Below are 19837 nucleotides of genomic sequence, written 5' to 3' on the forward strand. Positions count from 1 at the left end.
ATGAATAGTTGTTTAGCCTGGCCTTTATATCCAGAATGCTTCAAACTGTTGCAGGAAAGACCTGAACTTATAAAAGATTCTGAATTTATTTTTCATATCTTCTCAGAGGCATAGCTGTCAGTTTACATGTAATTACCTCAAAATGTTTCCCTCAGTAACTTTAACTGAGGGAGTGGCTCACAGGGTCAACCTAGCAGAATTTAAAAGCTATGTTAATTGCAGTTTCCTGAGTTTTAATTACACTGTGGAATGGTTGATATCTGATATTGTTGTGCTCTGAGATCAGAGGGCAACTGAGCACCGCACAGCTGCTTACTTCTTCTTCCCCCCCAGAGATGAGAAGGAGAAAATAAGCCAGAGTTGGGATTCAGGGTGGGACAGGGAGGGGCAAATCACCCATTATGGTCACTGGCAAAAGGCAGACTTGTTAGGGGAAGAAAAAAGAACATACATTTATTTTAAACATTAACAACAACAACGCTTCACAGACAGAGTAGGAGAGTGAGAAGCATTACCACATCTTGAGAACACCTTCCCCTACCCCTCCCTTTTTCCTCGGGCTCAGTTTCGCTCCTGATATCTCTACCTCCTCCCATCAGTGGGGCAGGGGCAGGGAATGGGGGGTATAGTCAGTGCTGCTGCTTCTTCCATCTTTGGGGGAAGGAGGCAGGATGAGAACTTCTGGCACTTCGTCCCCCTCTCACAGGTGACAGTTTTCCACAAACTTTCTCTGACTTGAGTCCTTCCCATGGACTGCAGTATTTCCCTCGCTACTCCAGTGTGGGACACTGACTTTCTCTGACTTGAGTCCCTCCCACGGGCTGCAGCCCTTCCTGAGCTGCTCTGGCGTGGGACACCCCCGCATGCTGCAATCCTCCCAGCACTGAACTACAACAGCGGGGGCTGCTTCTTCCCACAGGATCCCGGCCTCCTTTGGGCACAGTCATTTTAGTTGGCCCTGGGGTCCACCGCAGGCCATAAATCAGTGTCTGCTCCACTGTAGATCTTCATGGGTGGCGGGGGGGGCCGCCCTGCTGTCTCATCACAGGATACAGGGGGGTCTCTGCTCCGGCACACCTCCCCCCTCCTTTTTCCTCCGTTCCTCCACTGACCTTGGTGTTCACACAGCTGCTGCAACTCCTCCTCACCAGTCTGACTCATGCTACCATGTCCCTTCTTAAATATGTTATCACAAAGGCACAGCTGATGGGCTTGGCCTTTGTGCAGAGGTGGAGCCAACTTGGAGCTGGGGGAACTTCGAGAAGCTTCTCCCAGGGGCCACCACTGTAGCCCCCACCCCTGCTACCGAAAAAAACCCAACCCACCACTCACTCAAACCCAGGATAGATACCAGTCTCTAAAGGTCTTTTAGTAAACTTTGAACTGACCTTTCAACATTGAGGAGCTTTTTTTTTTTTTTTTAAAAAAGCTACCTTTGGATCTGTTACATATGTTAATTTTGATATGTCAGGGGCTTTCAGGTACCATTTGTAGAAGTTCCATTATTTTTACCAAAATTCTTGCCAGCACATTAGTGTGAAATTATTTAGACTGTAAGGGGACAGAAATACTCAGATATTAAACCCGTGTGGTTTTCACTTCTTCATTGTCTAGAGACTAGCTGGAAGTTCTCTGTAAAATAAACTTAAATCTGTTGTCTACAATAAAGCTTATTCTAAGTATTCCAGTTGGGTACTTGGTGTTTCTCAGTAAGTAAAAATCAACACACTGACTGCATTGTGTAGTAACTAGAAAGAGCACACAGGTTCTGAAGAGATGGTGTTTGTTGAGTGAAAGTCCAAGAACTGACAAAACTCAGAAGAGGAAAGAATGAAGTGACATGCTGAGAATCTTTCTAATGCAAAAGTTTCTCTGCTCCCTCTTCCCAATAAGGAATTTTTCATTTGCATTGAAATGCAGAAAATAAGTCTTAATGCCAAACTCCTGTTAGCTCCTGATGTTTTAAAAACAGTCTTTACTGATAGGAGTTCATCTCAAATGTTTAGGGAGGCATGTTTCATCTAAAATGTTGCTTCAGCATTTTTATTGTAACCTAATTTAGTTGGGAAGGACAAAGTGGATGTATTAGCACAAACCCTACTTCACTTGTGTTTTTAACTGAAGTTTGAATAAGTTTGGTAGTAGATTGCTTCTGTTGGTCCTGCTGTGATGCGAGACCATGGGGTCTGGAAGCAGCAACCACAGCTGCTCTCACTTGAACACCTCTGCTCCTGGCATGCTCAAGGTCACTCTCAGGTGATTTGTTCATGATCCCAGACAGGGTTCTCAGGGCAGACTAGTTCCCTAGTCCTTCTTACTTGTTGGAGGTCTCTCACACAGTCCTGCAATTGTGTCCCAAAGCAGATTAGAACTGTCATGAGATAAAAATAGTTCTATTTATTAGCGTAATTGCAGAAAGTTAGGTATGGTTTTTATGTAATTGGTCAGTTAATGTTTTGTATTACACTTACAAAACTTTTGTATTGTAGAGGAAGTAGATAAGATGATTGCAAGAGTAGCTATCACCACCTGGAAATAGAGCTTAGAAGCATCTACTTCTGTACTACTCCTGCATTCTCCCAAGAGGGAAATAAAAACAAAAATGGAAAATAGGACACTGTTCTGAAATTGAAGCTTGTCATCCTGGTCTGTTAAGTTTTCTGTAGGGGGAGGGTGGGAGAAGTACTTAACATGTGTGTGATTCTTTTAGCTCAGTATTTTAAATGTTAATTGAAATACATCTCACAGCTGAATCAAGTACTGACCCTGTGGCAGCCATTTACATACTGGTTCCCCTTGCCCTGACAAGTGCATTTTGGCAGCACTAACTTCCTGGCCCAGCAAATCAAGAAGATTAGTAGGGGTGTTCATGTTTGCTGTTAAAACACGGACTTCTAATCAGCTGGTGAAAGGGCAGGATCTTGAAGTAGGAGGAGGGCAGACAGGCTTTCTTCTCAACAGCGAGTAGTCAGTGAATGTGTCACTTAGAGTTTCCCATTAATGGTCGTGCATCATGTTATTCCCTGGGGCTCTAAAAGGCTGAGGACTTACTGAGCTTGAATGTACTGCAGAAGCTGAGACAGCTGAATACACTTCAAGTCTATCAATGTCTTTATCCCGTAAACCCAGGACAGATACTCAGCTCTTATGGGACCTGATGGGGTGACCCTCTCATGGTATGTGGCATCCCACTGTCAAAATATTTTAAAAATCTTGGGTTTACTGGTAGAAAAATGTAGGCATGAAGATGGTGGTGTACTCCAAAAGCAGTCAGTAGCTTCCAGGTCTCATTTTGATCATTTTCTAGCACAAATTTGAGCCAGTGGTCACAACATTGGTATGTACACAAATACGATGACTGAGAAAGGAACTGGATCTAGCGGCTTTCATTATTGGGTGAAATAGAGGTCAAACATTTTCCTCAAAGGGGTGTAAATAATTAATAGCTTTTGGCCCTGCACTTTAAGATAGGATAATCCTTTTTTTGCCGGTGAAAAGTGATATGAGCCTTGCCAGGAGCAGCTAACAGCATTTTTCATAATGTATTTTTTTTGTCTGTTCCATCCTTATATGTGTAAGTATATTTTCATTATCTTTGCATATGTATCTTTTTTGTTTTGTGGAGGTAGACAGGAGGGGGTACACTGGATGCTTGCTTTGGAAACAAAAATATTTGCCTTTGGTTTTCCTTTACCAAGATGCCTCCAGTCTTACTGTTGTGCAGTTTGCTTGCTGGGTCTGCTGGTGAGATTTGCTTTTAATGTGTACTTTGCTTGCTTTTTTTTCTGCTTGACACTAATTTTTATCGTTTGCAATGTCTTTTACATGACTTGCTCACCGTGGACAATTTAACAGGTAATTTAGGGATCTGTGTCCCAACCATTGTTTACAGATGTACAGTCGGGCTTATGTGTAGATGTTTTTCCTGAATTTATTTTATGCCCAGTCTTAATGACATGATTTTTCAAGAAATGCCACCAGATGCCATTTTTCCCTTGGAGCGGGCAGCTGTCCAATGCTCTGTCACTGTACAGCTCTGAATATCAGGTCATAACCAGTTGTCCTATCAAGATCTTTAGTCAAAAACTGATGCCACATAAGAAGTAATGCCTTAACTTGGCACTGACATCTTTAAGAATAGCCAAATGTGTACTGTTTTCTTCCTTGTTTGTTGAAGGTTCTCTCCTTTGCACAGATCTCCAGTGCAAAGCTAGTTGTACAGGGGTGTGTGTGTGTGTGTGTGTGCGTGCTTTAAATTGTAAGATCATTTTTGCTGAGATACTTGCTTAAAATGTATAAACCCCATTTAAATCAAGGCAGTGGGAAACATTACAAATTCTGTACCTAATAGTAAACCAAATTACAAAGTGGCTTGGAGTCTGTCAAGGTCTAGCCTGATGTGTATGTGAGCAAAGGATGTCAAACCTTAATTTCTAAGGTGGCCAACAAACTATAAGTAATGCAATCCAGTTTCACTAGAAGTTCTGCTTCTGACTACCTCCTGCTGTGGGCTTTCTCTGTCATGATGATATTGTTAAAGACCCTAGAGGTTGGAATATTTTCTATTATTTTTACAAGTCCTGATTATACAATTAAAGACTCTGTGACCATGTATGTTCCCACTGAACTGACTACCTTTCAAGTTCAGGCTAAACAGTAAAATTTCATTATGGTATCTTGTGTTTGACAAATAGAAAGGGAAAAAAAAAAGGCATCTGTCATTTCTACAGGGTGGAACAAGGAAACTGAAAGAATTTAGATCTGAGAAGTAGGCTGTTACACTCGGCATGATTCTAGTCAGGAGAACGGAAGTGTTCTCTAGAGAGAACACATTTATGTTGTCTCATGGTGCTCTACAGTAATGATTTAAAAGCATTTTTATTTTTTTAAGGAGAAACTATTTCTGATTCACATCTTTATATTGCTAGGGCCCACTTCTGCAACTGTTTTGTATTTGGAGGAAAAATACCACTTCACTAATTGAAGGTTTGATTTGTAATTTTAAGTCCTGTTAGAGGAAGAGGGGAAGTATATGGCATAGTCTTTCATTGCTTCATCTCTTCTCGTACCCCAAAAGATTAAATGTCTTTCCACTACATTTCTTTTTTAGCTGGACGTCTAAAGTAGTTTGGGTATTCCTTATCTTTAAGGAGGAGATTAAAGCACAAGAGTAAATGTCTAGTTTCATAAGATGAATTTGCTCAAGTTATTTGATGAGTTTTACCTTGAAATTGCCTTTAACTGCTTTAATAGTTGTAAATTTTTTTAACAGTCTTAGTAGGTTCTTGTTTAGCTGAATTGTGAATTTTTGTCACATTTCTTAAATGTATGTATTCTTTATTTCCTTAGATATTGCTTAGATATTCCTGATTCCTAATATGCCTTACAGTTGGACAAACAACAAATGATGTAAAAGTCTGGTCACTGTAAGCTCTTCTGACATGTTAAGCTATGGTTAATGTGTCAACTCTGAACATTTGAGAAGCCCAGAAAAAAGCTAGAACTTCTGATGTAGTGGAGATCTAGGTAGAAATTAAGTCTCCTGCTTCCTGTGCTAAATAGAGAATACTTTGCAGGCTTTATATATGCTCACTAGGCTGTTACAGTTGGGCTCCACCATGTAAGACATTACTGTTACTAAACTATCCCTTATGACCTGTATTTACTTTCCAAGCTTTTCAGTAGTTAAAGCATATCTTTAAAGGGAACTCCAATATCTGGATCCTTGGAGTGTAGAACAAACCTTTTTTTAGGTCTACTGTGGCCAAAGCACATGCTCAGATTCTGTAACAGGTTCTTAAAAACAATAGTTCTTTGCATTAGTAGTCATGGAGCATATACAGGTCTAGGTAAAAGAACAAATGTATACCTGCCTTTTCCTGACTGCCTAAAATATTTTGGAGCACTTCTGTGGTTTTGGTCAGTCTTCTAATGAGGCTGTCTTTCTACATAGGATTTCCCATTGCCTTCATAAAGTCAGTCTCTCACTTCAGAAACCCTGGATTGTTTTTCCAACAGCTAATTGGGACCAGTCCCTTATACAACACTTTCTCGTCTGTCCAGATTCTTGGCATCAGAGTATCTTAGTTTAGGAGTTTAGGTTTTTTAATCCTTCAGCATTTTTTTTTTCTTTTTTGAGGGAAAACTTTATTTCCGTACCACTTAGATTTTTTTGGGAAACTTCTAAGAGAGGCCCAGAGAGTGGAAGAAACAACTTTCACTTGAGTTTAAGCTACTTAGCTTTGATTGGGAACCATTTAGGTTTATTGCCCATTGTCTAGATAGTGGTCTCCAAGCTGTGGTGTGTGCAAGACAATCCATTGGGGTGCAGGAAGGAAATATTTTTTGTACAATTAATAAATGTTTATTTCACCTTTATTGCATCCTTTTTTACATTTCTATTTGGGTGTTTTATAATGTGTGTAATATTAGTACATCTATATAAATTATAATTAAACAAACATGTTGAAGGTACATGCTCAGAATACTTTTACTGATAGGGGTGTATGATCAAAAAAAGTTTGGAGACGGCTGGTCTAGGAAATGCATAGCAGAGCTCTGAGAGAGAGCAGCTCATTGCATCCATGTTATGGCATTCAGTGATGCAGAGGTCTTGCAGGATTGACCAGCATTCATAGTGTATATTCAGGGTCTACAAGATGTGCATAGGAACCTTACTGTCTTTTTAAGTTCAACATATTTCACTAGCATGGCAGCTCCAGATCTCTTTTTTTTTTTCAGGTTCAAGCATACATGTTCTTTATTTTTCATGCCATGCCTGTATTTGTTTACCACTAGGGACCATGTAGCCATGCTGTTGAACTAAATGCAGCATGTTAGTGGGCCAGCTGTAATTTCCTAAAAGATGCTTGCACAGTTGTCAACCCACTGAGGAATAGCAGTCATTTGCTTAAGAAATGTCACTGTAGCATTCATGTAACAGCTGTGTGATTATTAAAAGGTCTTCTGTAGTTATAAAAGAAGGATTCTCGCTCTATAATGTGAATTGTTTAGTTTGTTATGCAATAGAAAAAGCAATTCTTGCCTCAGTAATCTTTTAAAACCAACAACTGAGGCTGAACTTCAGTGTTGTCTTAGGACCAGCCCTGGGAAAACAAATCCAATTCTCATCTGTTTGAAAATAAAGTAAATCTTGACAAATTGTCTATGATACTTAGTGCTTATCAGCTTATAAGGAAACTGTCCAAATTACTGGCCATGCTGCAGAATTAATTCTTCATGTGAAGATTTCAATACCAATCTAGCAGAATCAGCAATGTATAGATACATATTGAAAGAATTTCAATACGGCGTTTTTACTAACTTTATGATTCATAATTGTATGTGATTTCTTCAGTGAAATTGATGAGAAATCAATTGGAGCTTCAGAACTTGGAGATTGTGCTAGCTTCTTGATTATTTTTTTTCCCTCAGCAAGATTATAAACTGATTTGTGATATGGGAACTAGTAACATCCATGGTTATAAGATGCCACAATGAGTACTTGTTTTCATAGCCTGAAAATGCTCAAGTGTATACTTTCAGATTATTTTGTAAGGCCAGAGTGACACTACTTCCAACATTTTCCAATAAAAAGATGCACCAAAATTTCCATGCTTGTGCACTGAAAGTTTACCTCTTCAGAATCACATATGGATGTATTAGTCATTGATGTCAGAAGAAGAAACCATGAAAGGCTGTCCTGATCAAGAGATGCATTTGTGATTCCTCTTCTCCCAAAGAGAACTACTTTGTAGATTGTCAGGGAAGTGAACTTAATTCTACTGAAGGTATAAGGTATGATGCAGATACAGTAAACACATTGAAAAGCTTTGTTGAATTCGTGTGATCTAAGAAGCTCTCAGCACCCAATTACTAATTTATTATTATATGTACGGCAGGCAACCCAAAGTTATCTTGACGAATGTCCTGAGGACGAAAATAGGAAGAAAATACACACACGTGCAACTTAAAACTGGTGCTCATTTTTCTGATGCTGGCAAGCTGCAGTCAGTTCAACCACTCTCATCATCTGCTGCCAGCCTAAAGATATGGCAAATTTTAAACCCTACTCTCCAAAGCCTTTTTCTGTCTAAAAGGTATGTTGTCTTTGCCTCGTGTCACTAAACAAAATAATTTTCCTTGCAGTTGTTTTTTCATGAGAAAGTACTCTTTGTTGTACCACGATTGTCTTGTTCATGAACTATATTCTCATGTCATCTGACCTGGTTGAATTCCATTGTACCTGGCTCCTTTGGATAATCATTGAGAGAGATTGTGCCGGGCATGCTGTAGTGGGTTTTCTGGTCAGATGGTTTCTAGATGGTCCTGTACTGTCAAGACCATTTAATTCTGATTCAACTATTGGACTCTCAAAATGTTGTTGGTTGTTTTTTTTTTTTTTTTTTCAATTCTCGTGAAGAGAATATGCTTGCAATTAACTGCCTTCTTTTCTCAGAGAAGGTATTAAGATGTGTTTTCACTGTTACTGTTTCTGACTACTTATGAAAATAGGACAAATGGCATAAAGGGTCAGAAGAAAAGTATCTCAAGTCCCATATCTTCCCTGCCACTCCCTCCCTCCCCACCCCAGCAGTGGTCAGGAAAAATTATGGCTAGAGTGAATGCTTTTTTCACGGAATTTTGTCTCCAAGTGTCTGATGGTCAACAGTTTAGGGACCGTCTGTATTGGAAGTTACATACAGACTACAGTGTTCTTCTATATTAGACTTTTCCTCTCAATCATACCCTCATTGCTTATCACTTCTGTGCCTCTGCAACATCTTGTCTGTAAGGTAGTCTCCTGATTAAAAGCAAATTTACATCTTGGTGCAAGAGATCTGAGTGCTCCCCAGAGAACATGCAGTCTGTGCTGGAGCATGCTTTGTGGATGAATACAGAGAACAGGAGAATTATGCAGTCAATACCAAAAGATAATGTTGTTCATAACGGATTCAATGAAGGTCATGACAGTACATCCTAATCCAAAATAAATTGCAATGGAAGTGGTAGAATTTAAATCCTAGTTTGAGAAACTAAATGAGTAAATCAGGGGCTCTACAGCAAGCTGACTGCAGTGGCATTGTATGAAATAAGCTGCACTGCTCTTAGAGATGTGTGCTCAAGTAGGCAGTTGGATCTTCATATGTCTGGTTAACTTATTTTTGACGCCTCTCTTAACACTTGTGAATGTTTTTCTTAGCTTTACTATTGCTATTCTGCAGAATGCCACCTGGAAGTTGAGGAGGGGAACAAAATGTAATGCTGCTTTTTTGTGTAGGTGCTACTTTTCTGCCTGTTGACTAAGTGGTTGAGCAAATTCATTCCATTTTACTGGAGGCTTCTTGTTCACAGGAAAATCAAGATTAATTGTTCCATAGTTATGAGAAATGGGTACAGATATTACACGAAAGCTATTTAGAGATAAATGTTTACCAGTTTTTAAATGATACTTAGATGATGTGTTAGAGGCAATGCAGTGTGAATCGTATCTGGATAAGGTGAAATTATATGGCGAGCGTTTCTTACACTGGTCTCGTGTTGCTTTTTCGTGTTTATCTGCTTACCCTGAATTTGAAGTTCCTTAGTGGGACTTTTTTTTTTTGACTCTAAGGGACTGAAAATAATGATGTTTGGTTATCAAGCCTCTAAGATACATGCATTTATAAGAAGTTTCTTTCTATGTATTCCAATGCAGTATTTATGATTTACTGTTATATATATATATACGGCAGGCAACCCACAGTTATCTTGACGAATGTCCTGAGGACGAAAATTGGAAGAAAATACATAGACAGCCACGTAACAATTGATGCAAATTTATCTGATGATGACAAATTACAGTCGCGTCAACTACTCTCATCATCTGTTGACAGCATACAGACGTGTCAAATACTAAGTTCTCCTCATGAAAACTCTTTCCGGTCTGAAAGGTATGTTACTCACTGCCGATTTTGCCAGTCTTCCTGAAGTGACATAACTTCACAATGGAAAACACTTTCCCTGAAACAATTTTTGTTATATTCTTGTCTTGAAGCAGGAGACCAGTTTCCTGAGTGCAAACTTAACATGCCGCTCCAGGGAGCTTTTTTTTAACATTGCATTTATTCTGATTTGTTGTACCTGATGTTAATAGGCTACTTTTCTTTCGTAGAATTCCCATTTGCAATAGATCAGTGTTTTGATTTGTGAAGATGGTCAAGTAATTCAAACACATTTACGTTTTTTTTTTTTGTTCAGAAGCCAAATCTTGCTTTCCTGTTGCTGTGAATGTGTTCTGGCGTGATTTCAAGTAACTTCTTTTGCAAAATTTCTCCAAATTCCTCTCTGATCGTTCATTTCTTTACACATTAATTTACCAGTGGTCTCACTCCTGAGTGCAATTGTTTAAGGGCTGTATGTGCGTTCTGTCATTGCTTAACATGTATTTTCCTCTTTTCTTCCTACATTGAGGTTGACTGACCATCACAGTTATGCTTGACATAGAAAACTAGCAGAAATCAGATATTAGAATTATGTAACATTTGTTTTGGTCAAAGATGGCAGTTGAATTCAGAGTAAGCTGTTTCCTCTTGTCTTTTATGGCTACCTCTTTGCTCAACAGCAAACTATCCACAGGGACAAATAGCAAGAAATCTGGGGAAAGAAAACAGAATGATAAAGGAAGAGAAGAATGATTTGAGGGCAGGAATGATCAACAGTTTCCAGGTTAAAGAAATCTTAAAAATTTTTGAGAAGTTATATTCTTCATTCTGATACCTCAGCATCTTAGAAACCCTAAATTAGTAAGAATTCCTACTTAAATTAATCTGACAAAGCTTCAATTTAAATGAAGGATTTAGAAGAGTTTATTAGACTGTCTCATTTCAGAAGTATTATGTTTGTTGCTAATAAATAGTTTTCCATATGTTTAGGCTGACTGAAGTGTGGGGAGTTTGTTTGGATTGTTGTGGTTTTTTGTTTTACTACAAAATCTTTAAGATCTATAATTTTTCTACTTAGTGTTGTTTTGCATGATGGGAGCTAGTGGGTTCATAGAGAAGAAAACATGAACTCTTGTATATAACTCTCTAAATCTGAGGAAACATCTTGCTTGTTTTTCCAACCTCATGTCCGGAGGGTGGCTGTTGAGTTTTATGTTAGGCACAAGAGTGGTTTGAACTAGTCAGTTCTTTAGTAGTTGATGTGCTCAACTTGCTTTAGATTTGAAGTGGTTTATTGTTTGAAGGATTAATATTCTGTCCCTGTGATATGCTTTCCTAATGTATTAAGTAAAAGGCTTGTTATTAACAGGAACCAACATTAGGACGATTTTCCGTCCCTCCCCAGTGACCAGCACATTACTGGAAGTTGTAATAGATATCATATGGGAAATGGAGAATTTATAAATTATTTCACCAAAGGCATAGTTTGGTCCTGCTTACCTCTCTGTAACTAAAGTTTATGCATAAAATACACTTGGAACTGATTGTTTTGGGGTCTCTTCTTTCAGAGGAGAGTAAAAGCTCCCCCCTTATAATGGTTGTGCATATATATGCACATGGCCATGTAGAGATTCTTTTGTATCGTTAGAGTAGCCAGAATGTATGCTCTGCTTTACTGAAATTTGTGCTGGTTTTGTACTATGGAAATTTCAGATTAAGTCAAATAGTTGCGTGTGATCAGGACAGGGTTCCAGTAAGTGAACCTTTCTCCAGCAGCTAGAACTTGCTGTTTGTTCCTTGCTACCTTTCTTGGTCTTGGTATTACAACATTTGTGGATTTTGCATGGTTTGTTTGCTGCAACCCCATGTGAAACACATTTGTTTAAATCACCCCTGACCTATCAGTATAACTAACAAATTTGAGGTAGTTTTTAAATGTAAAGAAACTTAGGGTTTTAAAATGTGTTTCCTACTTGTTTCTTATGGCTGTTGAGAACACTTTAGTATATACTGCCCTAGCTTCTTAGGTTATTCAGGTATCTGTTAAGAGGTGCATTTTAAACTGAGTAATCAGCAAAGATTGGAAGTGAAAATAAGATGTGCAGAATTTGTGTAAATATGTTTAGGGAAGTCTGTTAGCTGAAACATTCCTATTGAAATGTTTCCTATTGTTGAAATGCCTCAATTGTGATGTTGGTGTAAAACAAATGCTAAGAAACACTTAATGATTTTGTATCATCTTTTAAGGCAGTCAATTCTATACAGCTGTTAGGCATACACATATTTAAGTTGTGAGAGAGGTGTGGGTTCCAAAATCAAGTCTTCTGTAATGAGATTATCCCAGAACTAGAGCTGCCTGATCTATGGAAGACTTTGTTTTATTAAATATACAGAATGAATAATAGCCCTTACCAAACACTTTTCCTGTATACGGTCCAGTTCATGATTATTTGCAAATGGAAAGATAACCAGTAATTTCTTCATGGTGCTTATATACCGTTAATCACTGTAGTATCAGAGCAGCCTGGCAATCTTTATTTATCTTTACAGTATTCCCAAAGAGCAACGACACTCTAATCTACAGATACAGCACTGAAGAATATGCATCTGTTCAGAAAGTGTCCAACAGTTTTGCATGTCTAGTTAGAGATGTCAAGAGTGTCCTGTGGTTGGTGATGTTCTTCACGAGTCCAGGCTCAGCTGTCAGTGATTTTGGTCATTGTGATGATCACTTAGCTCTTTGCAAATTGGAGATGGCAACATTCTGAGTTAGGCACATAATAAAACAACGAACACAAAATTCCTTTGGATTAAGTGAGGTGACAGAAGGAGAAATGGAACAGATTTTCCAGAGCAGCATTAAATTGCTTTATCTATGAAATCTTTATTTTCTTTTTTATTTTCCAATTCTCATAGAAAATGAAGCAGAGGTTATGAAGGTTAGTTTCTTTATTTTGTAACCCTGATAAATTTTCAGGAGAAAAGTATTGCATACTGAATGTCATTAAGGTAATGTGAGAAAATATCACATTCAGGATAACTGTTATCCTAATGCATCCACAAATTACAGCTATGTAGACTTCTGTCAGCTGTAATTAGCTGTAATTTTGTTAGCTGTAATTTCCAGAGAAATTGAGAGTATGATTACAAGATCAGATGTCAGATGTGAGGATGTCATACTTTTCAGTTCAGCAGTACCTCCTGGAATGCATTCTCTTATTTATAAAAGACAATAAAATTTAAAAACAAACAAACAACAAAACAAACAACAACAAAACAAACAAACCAAACCTGATTACTTTCTTGCATATCCTTCTTTTTAGACTGAAACTGCAAACTCAACTTAATAACTGTAGGTTGCTTCATTTCTCGTACTGTAATCCTTTTCTGTTTCTTCCTCATTTATGTCCGCTCCTCTTACCTCCTTCAAAGTTACTGTTTCAGGCTCTCTTGAGCAGGAATTTCTATTTCAGATCTTTTCTCATTGCAGGAACTTAATCAGTGAATTCTGTTAGCAGTCCTAAACCTAATTTAAAAATACACTGCATTGCCTCATTCCCACTGCATTGATGACAAAGGCAAGGATACACTCAACTGACTGTTCTCTTTTTCTCTTCTTACGTGTTCTTGCAGTCATGCTTTATGGGAAAATAATATTTCGTTGTCTGATTTCAAGCGTGTCAGATTTTCATACTTTGCGCCTTTTAGAAGCATCCATTTCATTAATAATGTTGTAGTATCCGTATTTCCACAATGGGAAATTAATTAGTTTGTGTTTCATTTGCTGAGCTCCACATGCTTATGAGAGAGGCAGAAGTTTTGTGGTCTAACAAACTCTTGTTTCTGTTGGGATTCTTACTCAGTATTCTTTCAAAATTAAAAATAAGTTATGGTTAATAATTTTTACAGGTCTGAGCATTGCCTGAGAAAGACAGGTGATGATCTGTGTAAATTGACCAAGGCTCCTAAAGAACCAGAAAAAAATAATGTCATCACTTTTAGAAGACGAGAGCTGCAGAAGAAAGGTTTGTAGTGAGCAATAATTTGTCGTTTGAATATGGATTTTGGAGAGTGTTGGGAGATTTTTTTTTTTTAGTTTAATATTATGAGGAGAGCACAGAAATGAAATAGGTATTGCATGCAGTGTGTGTGTTTCCTCAAAATGCGTTTTTTTACAGATATGACAAAATGTATCAAACAGCTGTTTTTAAAATAGGAATGAAGCTATGGTGAATCAGACCTGTGGAAGAAAAAGGAGACTGAGGGAAGCCCCACTGCACCATTATAATCTGATTTTATAAAGAGTCTTTTATACTCAAGAATGTAATACATTAAGAATGCTCAAATGGTTTGTGAACCCTGCTGGAATGTTTATGCTATATGGCTATATTTGTGTTTACTGCTGAAAAATGGTGAGCTCTGTGCTGAGTCTTCAGGGAGAACATATTATCTTTTTAACACTGGTTAATAATATTTGCAGATTAGAACAGGCAATGGAGAATATTCCATCCAGCAGAAGCGAAAAGAAAGACTCTGGGGTATGGAGTGCTAATTCTTACTTGGAAGAGAACTATGAATTTGGTTATACCCTCATCTTAAATAATTGTGCAATAATAATCTTTCCTTAGTTATTTTAAGGGATATATTTTGGCAGCTACATGCAATTAAAAAAGGGAAGAACTATCATGGAAGGTATCTGCTTCCATGCATGTTGTTTAAGACATAACAGATATGAAGAAATAAAAAGGGTTTTAAGGGTAACCCATTAAATCACTTTTTTTTTTTTTTTTCTTCTACAGAAAACAAGAACTATGATGAACTGGAGAAAAGGAGCAGAAATATGAACAGCACTACTCTTAGTCAGAAGGAATCAGTCTTTTTTGATTCTGAGAAAAGGAAAAGGAGATCAAGTGGCCATATTTCTGATTATTGTAATGCACACAGTCCAGAAAAATCATTCCTACTGGCTGTAAGTTGCACTTAATTTTAATGTATGTGTTTGTGTACACACATGCACACACACTTCAGTAGCAACAGTAGCAACATCCAAAATAAGACTTATACTAATAAGTAGGGTATCTAGGGATACTGTTATACCTGTTGATGGAAAGTAGTTCAGTGATGAATCAAGAAGAGTGAGTATATGTACTTCTGTCCACAATATCCAGAAATGCTTGTTGTAGCAGAAAGGTTGAGAGATGAATTGCACTGTTTCCTTCAGACAGGAGCATGGAGTAAAACAGTTTTGGAAATAAGGCATCTAGCTACTTAAGTGAAGCTTCTTTCACAGATGATACAGAACTAATTAGGGACTTTGATACAAAAATTATGAAGTATACCTGGGGTTATTAAAATCTTGCAGATGTTCTCATTTTCCTTCCTCCTCAGTCTATCATACCCTTCCCTGAAGTTTTATTCTTATCTGTCATTAAGGTTTGGTGAAAAAAGGAAAAAAAAGGGAGAAAGACTTATGGACTCAGCTAATCAATTATAAACTGTGATTTATATTCAAGCTTTTGAATACAATAAAGGCACCTCTGTAACCTTCTGGTTAAAACCCCACAGAAGCAGGTAGTTGCTGAGTCCTTTTCACCCAGCTGACCAAGCCACACATTTGCCAATGGAATATTCTGTATCATACAAAGTCATGCTCAGTATATAGATGAGGGTTGATCGGGAAGCTTCACTCGGGTTTTTGGGATGGTGGTTTCAGGATTCTGTGTTCTCTGGGTTCGCTAGCTGGGAACAGGCTGGGCATCAGTCAGCGGGTGGTGAGCAATCACATTGTGCATTACCTGCTTGTATTTTCTATTACTGCTACTAGTATTATAATTTTAATTTTATTTTATGTCAATCATTAAATTGTTTTTATCTCAACCTATGAGTCTCCTTACCCTTGCCCCTCCAAATCTCTCCCCCATTCCCCAGGGGTACGAGCAGGTGAGTGAGCAGCTGCAGGGTGTTTAGCTGCCAGCTGGGTTTAAACCATGACTAGTTTGAGTGGGGCTCGTAGTAGACTTTTAAAAGGTTATCCCTCATGCCTTTATGTAATAACCTTTGGAATATGAGGAAGGAGAAGTTACCCTAACTTGAGCTCTAAATGCAGTTGCATTAAGCTGTAATTTTTCTGTCGAGCACATAGCTAAGTCTCAGCGATCACTGATATGAACCATCATAGAAATGTCAAGAAATAAACATACATCCTGTCTCTGATTCCTGTTTTCTAGAAAGTGCAAAGACTGAATTCAACTCAGTCTCCTGGCTGCAAAACACCCTGTGAGGTTGGACAGGATCGCAAATCTAATACAATTCTGGTGCCAGACTGTATTCCTCAGCCATTAGAGAGAGACTGTAAAGATGCTTCCACCCACAACCACCTAAGCCCTGCTCAGAGCTGCACGGTGGAACCTGGTTCAGAATCTCCCCCTGGAAATCTGCCAGACAAACAGCTTTCTGCCACCAGTGAGGATGCGATTTCACCACGAGTTAGTACCATCAGGAAATTAAAGATGGGCACATCACAGTACCTGAGCAAGCTGCGGAACAGAATCTGCAGGGGTAATCAGCAACTTGTTTCAGTTGACCCAAGTATGTACTGTGTCTGTGCTGCTGCCAATTACTGTTAGTATGCTTAGATACTAGAAGTCATGCGTGACTTGACTAGTTGAAACGTGTGGAACAAAAGATTGAAGACAGAGATGATGTTGTGTGTAACACATTGTGCACGTTAGAGAACAGTGCCTAGTGCCAGTGTCCTTTACTGAGTGTAGAGGGTCTTGTACCTGAGAAACAAGATAGACAGATGGATTTTCAAATTCCAGTCCTTATTTTGCAGCTGATTTTGTGGCTATGGAAAATCAAGCTTGTACTTTTTAATGATGCCTAAACTGAGAAAAAATATTCTCTCTTCTTTGAAGTAGTTATGTTGTAGCTTGTTTCTTTCAATAGTCAGATAATTTTGAGGATCTTGAGTAAAAAGTGTTAATAAAGATACAAAGCAACACTTGTTGCATACACTTACATGCATGCAGACCTTGAGTGGTTTGGGCAGTGTACTTTGATGCTACATACTGCAAGAGAGAATTTTTTTGCTCATCTGAAATCCACAATAAATGAAATATTCTCAGGTCTGTCTTGTAGTATATGTGTACTTCTTTTTCCCTCTTTAGTTGTCCTTTCCAGTGATGATGAAGATGGACATTCTGAGCCAAAATGCACAGAGCTGCTGCAGGATAATATCACTGACAATAAAGAAATAGACCAACAGTCTGACTTCTGTTTCTCAGCAAAGGACTTGGAAGACACCATGGAAAGTCACACAGAGCAGGTAGTCCAATTTTTGGCCTATGTATTTTTATGCCAACCCTTTATTTCTGCAGTGTTTATTTTTTCCTGTATATCAGGACAAAAGTGAAATGGTTATAACAGATATGATTAGTCCCAGCAAAAAGCAGTAGCTGCAGTATAATGTATTTCACAGATAGAATTCTGGGCAGTTCAGAGAAGATCTCTGGCTCTGAAGCTTGAGTGGTTTTGTGATATACAATGCATTTCATATTTTGAAAATAAACATTTGGAAATGTTTAATACTACAAAGCACTAAGGATCAAATAGTAACTTAAACTAGAGGTAGACATGATGAAGGTATGTCTGTGAAAGGTTTTTTTTTTTTCACACAGTGTTTTGTACTGATGGTTGCTCAAGTCAGTAGTTTCTTCTTGTCATCCAGTCCTCTGTTGTAATTTGGTGTATGGGAAAGTTCAAGGGTCTTTGTTAACATCAGACAGAGATAAGGTAAAGTTCCCTTTCCTGTTTGACTAGCAGTAGAATTTGAACCTAAAACTAGCCATAAAGGTTGTTGTCCCATTTTGGACTTTATTAGACTTGTGCTGCTTGAGTTGACCTGGGTTTTGGTTATTTCTGAGCCATTGCTACCTCTTCTCACTGGTGCATCATTTTGATTGATTTGCATTGAATTGGATCTTGTACCTTTGATATCAAAAGAAGTGTATTTTTTGTTGCTCTGTTGTTTGAGGTTTTTACTTGGCTCTAGATTAGTAAAGAGCACAGGTTATGTCTTGATAAAGAGAGCTTTAGAGGTGGAACAAGGTACCGTTAGGCCCTTAAAGACATTGTCAGTAATGATTGTAATAACATTTACAGCTTTTTAATATGCAATTTTTATATGGAAGTTGGCTTTGAGAGTAAATTCTTACAAACATGAAGAGAAAATTCCTAAGGTTAAAGCAGAGAAGTATCTCATTTAAAGCTCTGTAGTAAATATACTTTTTTTCCCCAGTTTTTAACAGAGTCAGTTGATGATAAATGTCCTACCAGCTTACCTTCTGGAAGCACACCTAAAAAACAGATAAACCCAGCATTGGATGTTGAATTTGATAGTCTATACATTGGGAAATTTAAGTGGTTATCAACAGGTCCTGCTAGGGTAAGTTGTTCTACTATGGTGATATTTTGAGAATATTTAAAAATTAAAATTCTGGTTAAGCAAAGCTAGCAGTACTTAGTGTGGAGGCACTGAGTTTTGATTATCGTTGCATCAAATTGCTTTGGCTAAACAATGGACTGTGATGTCCATTACATTGTATGTTTGGATTGCTATCAGTAGAAAGGTAACTGGGATTTTCTGTGGCCCCAGTTTTCAGGGGTAAAGGTTCTGTATAAAGACTGTACTGGGAAAGAGATAACACTGAGGAAGCTCTTCGTTAATTCTAATGGAAAGTAATGGCAATGTTAGAGTTAATGTCACTTGACATAAACTCTAATTACTTTTTTCAGAAATAGTACGGATATTAGAATAAAGTAATCCATAGTGATCAGAGTTTAGATATATATTATGCACTAATCTTGCATTTTAAACAGAAGATTTCTTGATTTGTAGCTTTAAAGAGCATAAAACCAACACTAAAAACATTAGTGCATATTCAACGTGCTGCTCACAGGTTGTAGAAATATAAGTGAAGGTATATTTGAAATGGAGTACTAGCTGCAGGATTTTCAACAGGTCGTTGACCAGGCTTATTCTATATATTGCAACTGAAAAAAGAATGTGTTAACATGTTTATCTATTTTTGCTTACAGAAAGACATTTTGAAATCTTGGATTGTAATAATAATTTCAGCTTTTCACAAAACAACATTTTTGTGCTGCGGTTCTCATGCAGTAATTAAAAGATTTCATGGAAATTTCCTAAATTAATATGCAAAATAATTTGAGGGATGAGTTGAGATATTTTCAGAATCACTGGTTTTAGGTGGAAAGTGAAAATTTTCTTGGAAAAAACAACTTTGCGTTTACTGTAGTAATGTAAAAGAAATCTCTTCTCTTGGTGTATGTGACAACCTTCTGTCAAAGTGACAATAAAGCATTCTTTATTTAGCCGTCTTTTTAACATAGCAGCAGTGTACGTGGAAACTTTAAAGACCTTTAATTCAAAGCTAATGTAAATAGCAAAGTAACACCTCAGTGTTGGACCATTTATATAGTGTCCTTAATTCAGATAGTGCAGCTGACAGTCTTTATCATGGGGTGCTTAAGCCCCTTTTATCCCAAGTGTTCCTCATGTTTTTTTTCTTCTTCACAACTTTCTGCGTATTTCTCAGTACTTGGCACCTCTGGAAGTCATTTGCTGTCATTTAGGTTCTGCAGTATATATTTAGGAGTGTTGGTTTAGGTGAAATAAGCAATATTAAGTCTCAAACCAGGCATATAGAACTTGGTAGTGTTAAGTTAATGGTTGGACTTGATAATCCTAAGGGTCTTTTCCAACGTAAATGATTCTATGATATAATTTTCAGTTGATTTGGCTATAAGCAAAGAAAGTTGTACAGATAATTAAAAATTCCTACTTTCTTTTTAATCAATTTGTAAAAAGCAAACTGATTTATATTTTTTTA

At 37.7% G+C, this 19837-nt stretch overlaps 1 protein-coding gene across 6 annotated transcripts in view; it reads left to right on the forward strand.

Moving 5' to 3' along the window:
* Positions 1-19837, forward strand: part of SENP7 (SUMO specific peptidase 7) — a 48282-nt gene that overhangs the window by 7107 nt on the left and 21338 nt on the right. For 3 of the 6 annotated variants that reach the window (XM_042788698.1, XM_042788696.1, XM_042788697.1), the window contains 7 exons: positions 7902-8099; positions 9735-9932; positions 13833-13948; positions 14723-14892; positions 16151-16511; positions 17093-17250; positions 18223-18369. In XM_042788698.1, coding sequence (XP_042644632.1) covers positions 7902-8099; positions 9735-9932; positions 13833-13948; positions 14723-14892; positions 16151-16511; positions 17093-17250; positions 18223-18369 — 1348 coding nt within the window. The remainder of the gene's footprint in view (positions 1-7901; positions 8100-9734; positions 9933-13832; positions 13949-14722; positions 14893-16150; positions 16512-17092; positions 17251-18222; positions 18370-19837) is intronic. The other 3 variants (XM_042788699.1, XM_042788700.1, XM_042788701.1) reach the window with 3 other exon arrangements.

This window comes from Tyto alba, unplaced genomic scaffold, assembly GCF_018691265.1.
Source record: "Tyto alba isolate M040663 unplaced genomic scaffold, T.alba_DEE_v4.0 Super-Scaffold_14, whole genome shotgun sequence".
In the NCBI taxonomy this organism is placed as follows: Eukaryota; Metazoa; Chordata; class Aves; order Strigiformes; family Tytonidae; genus Tyto; species Tyto alba.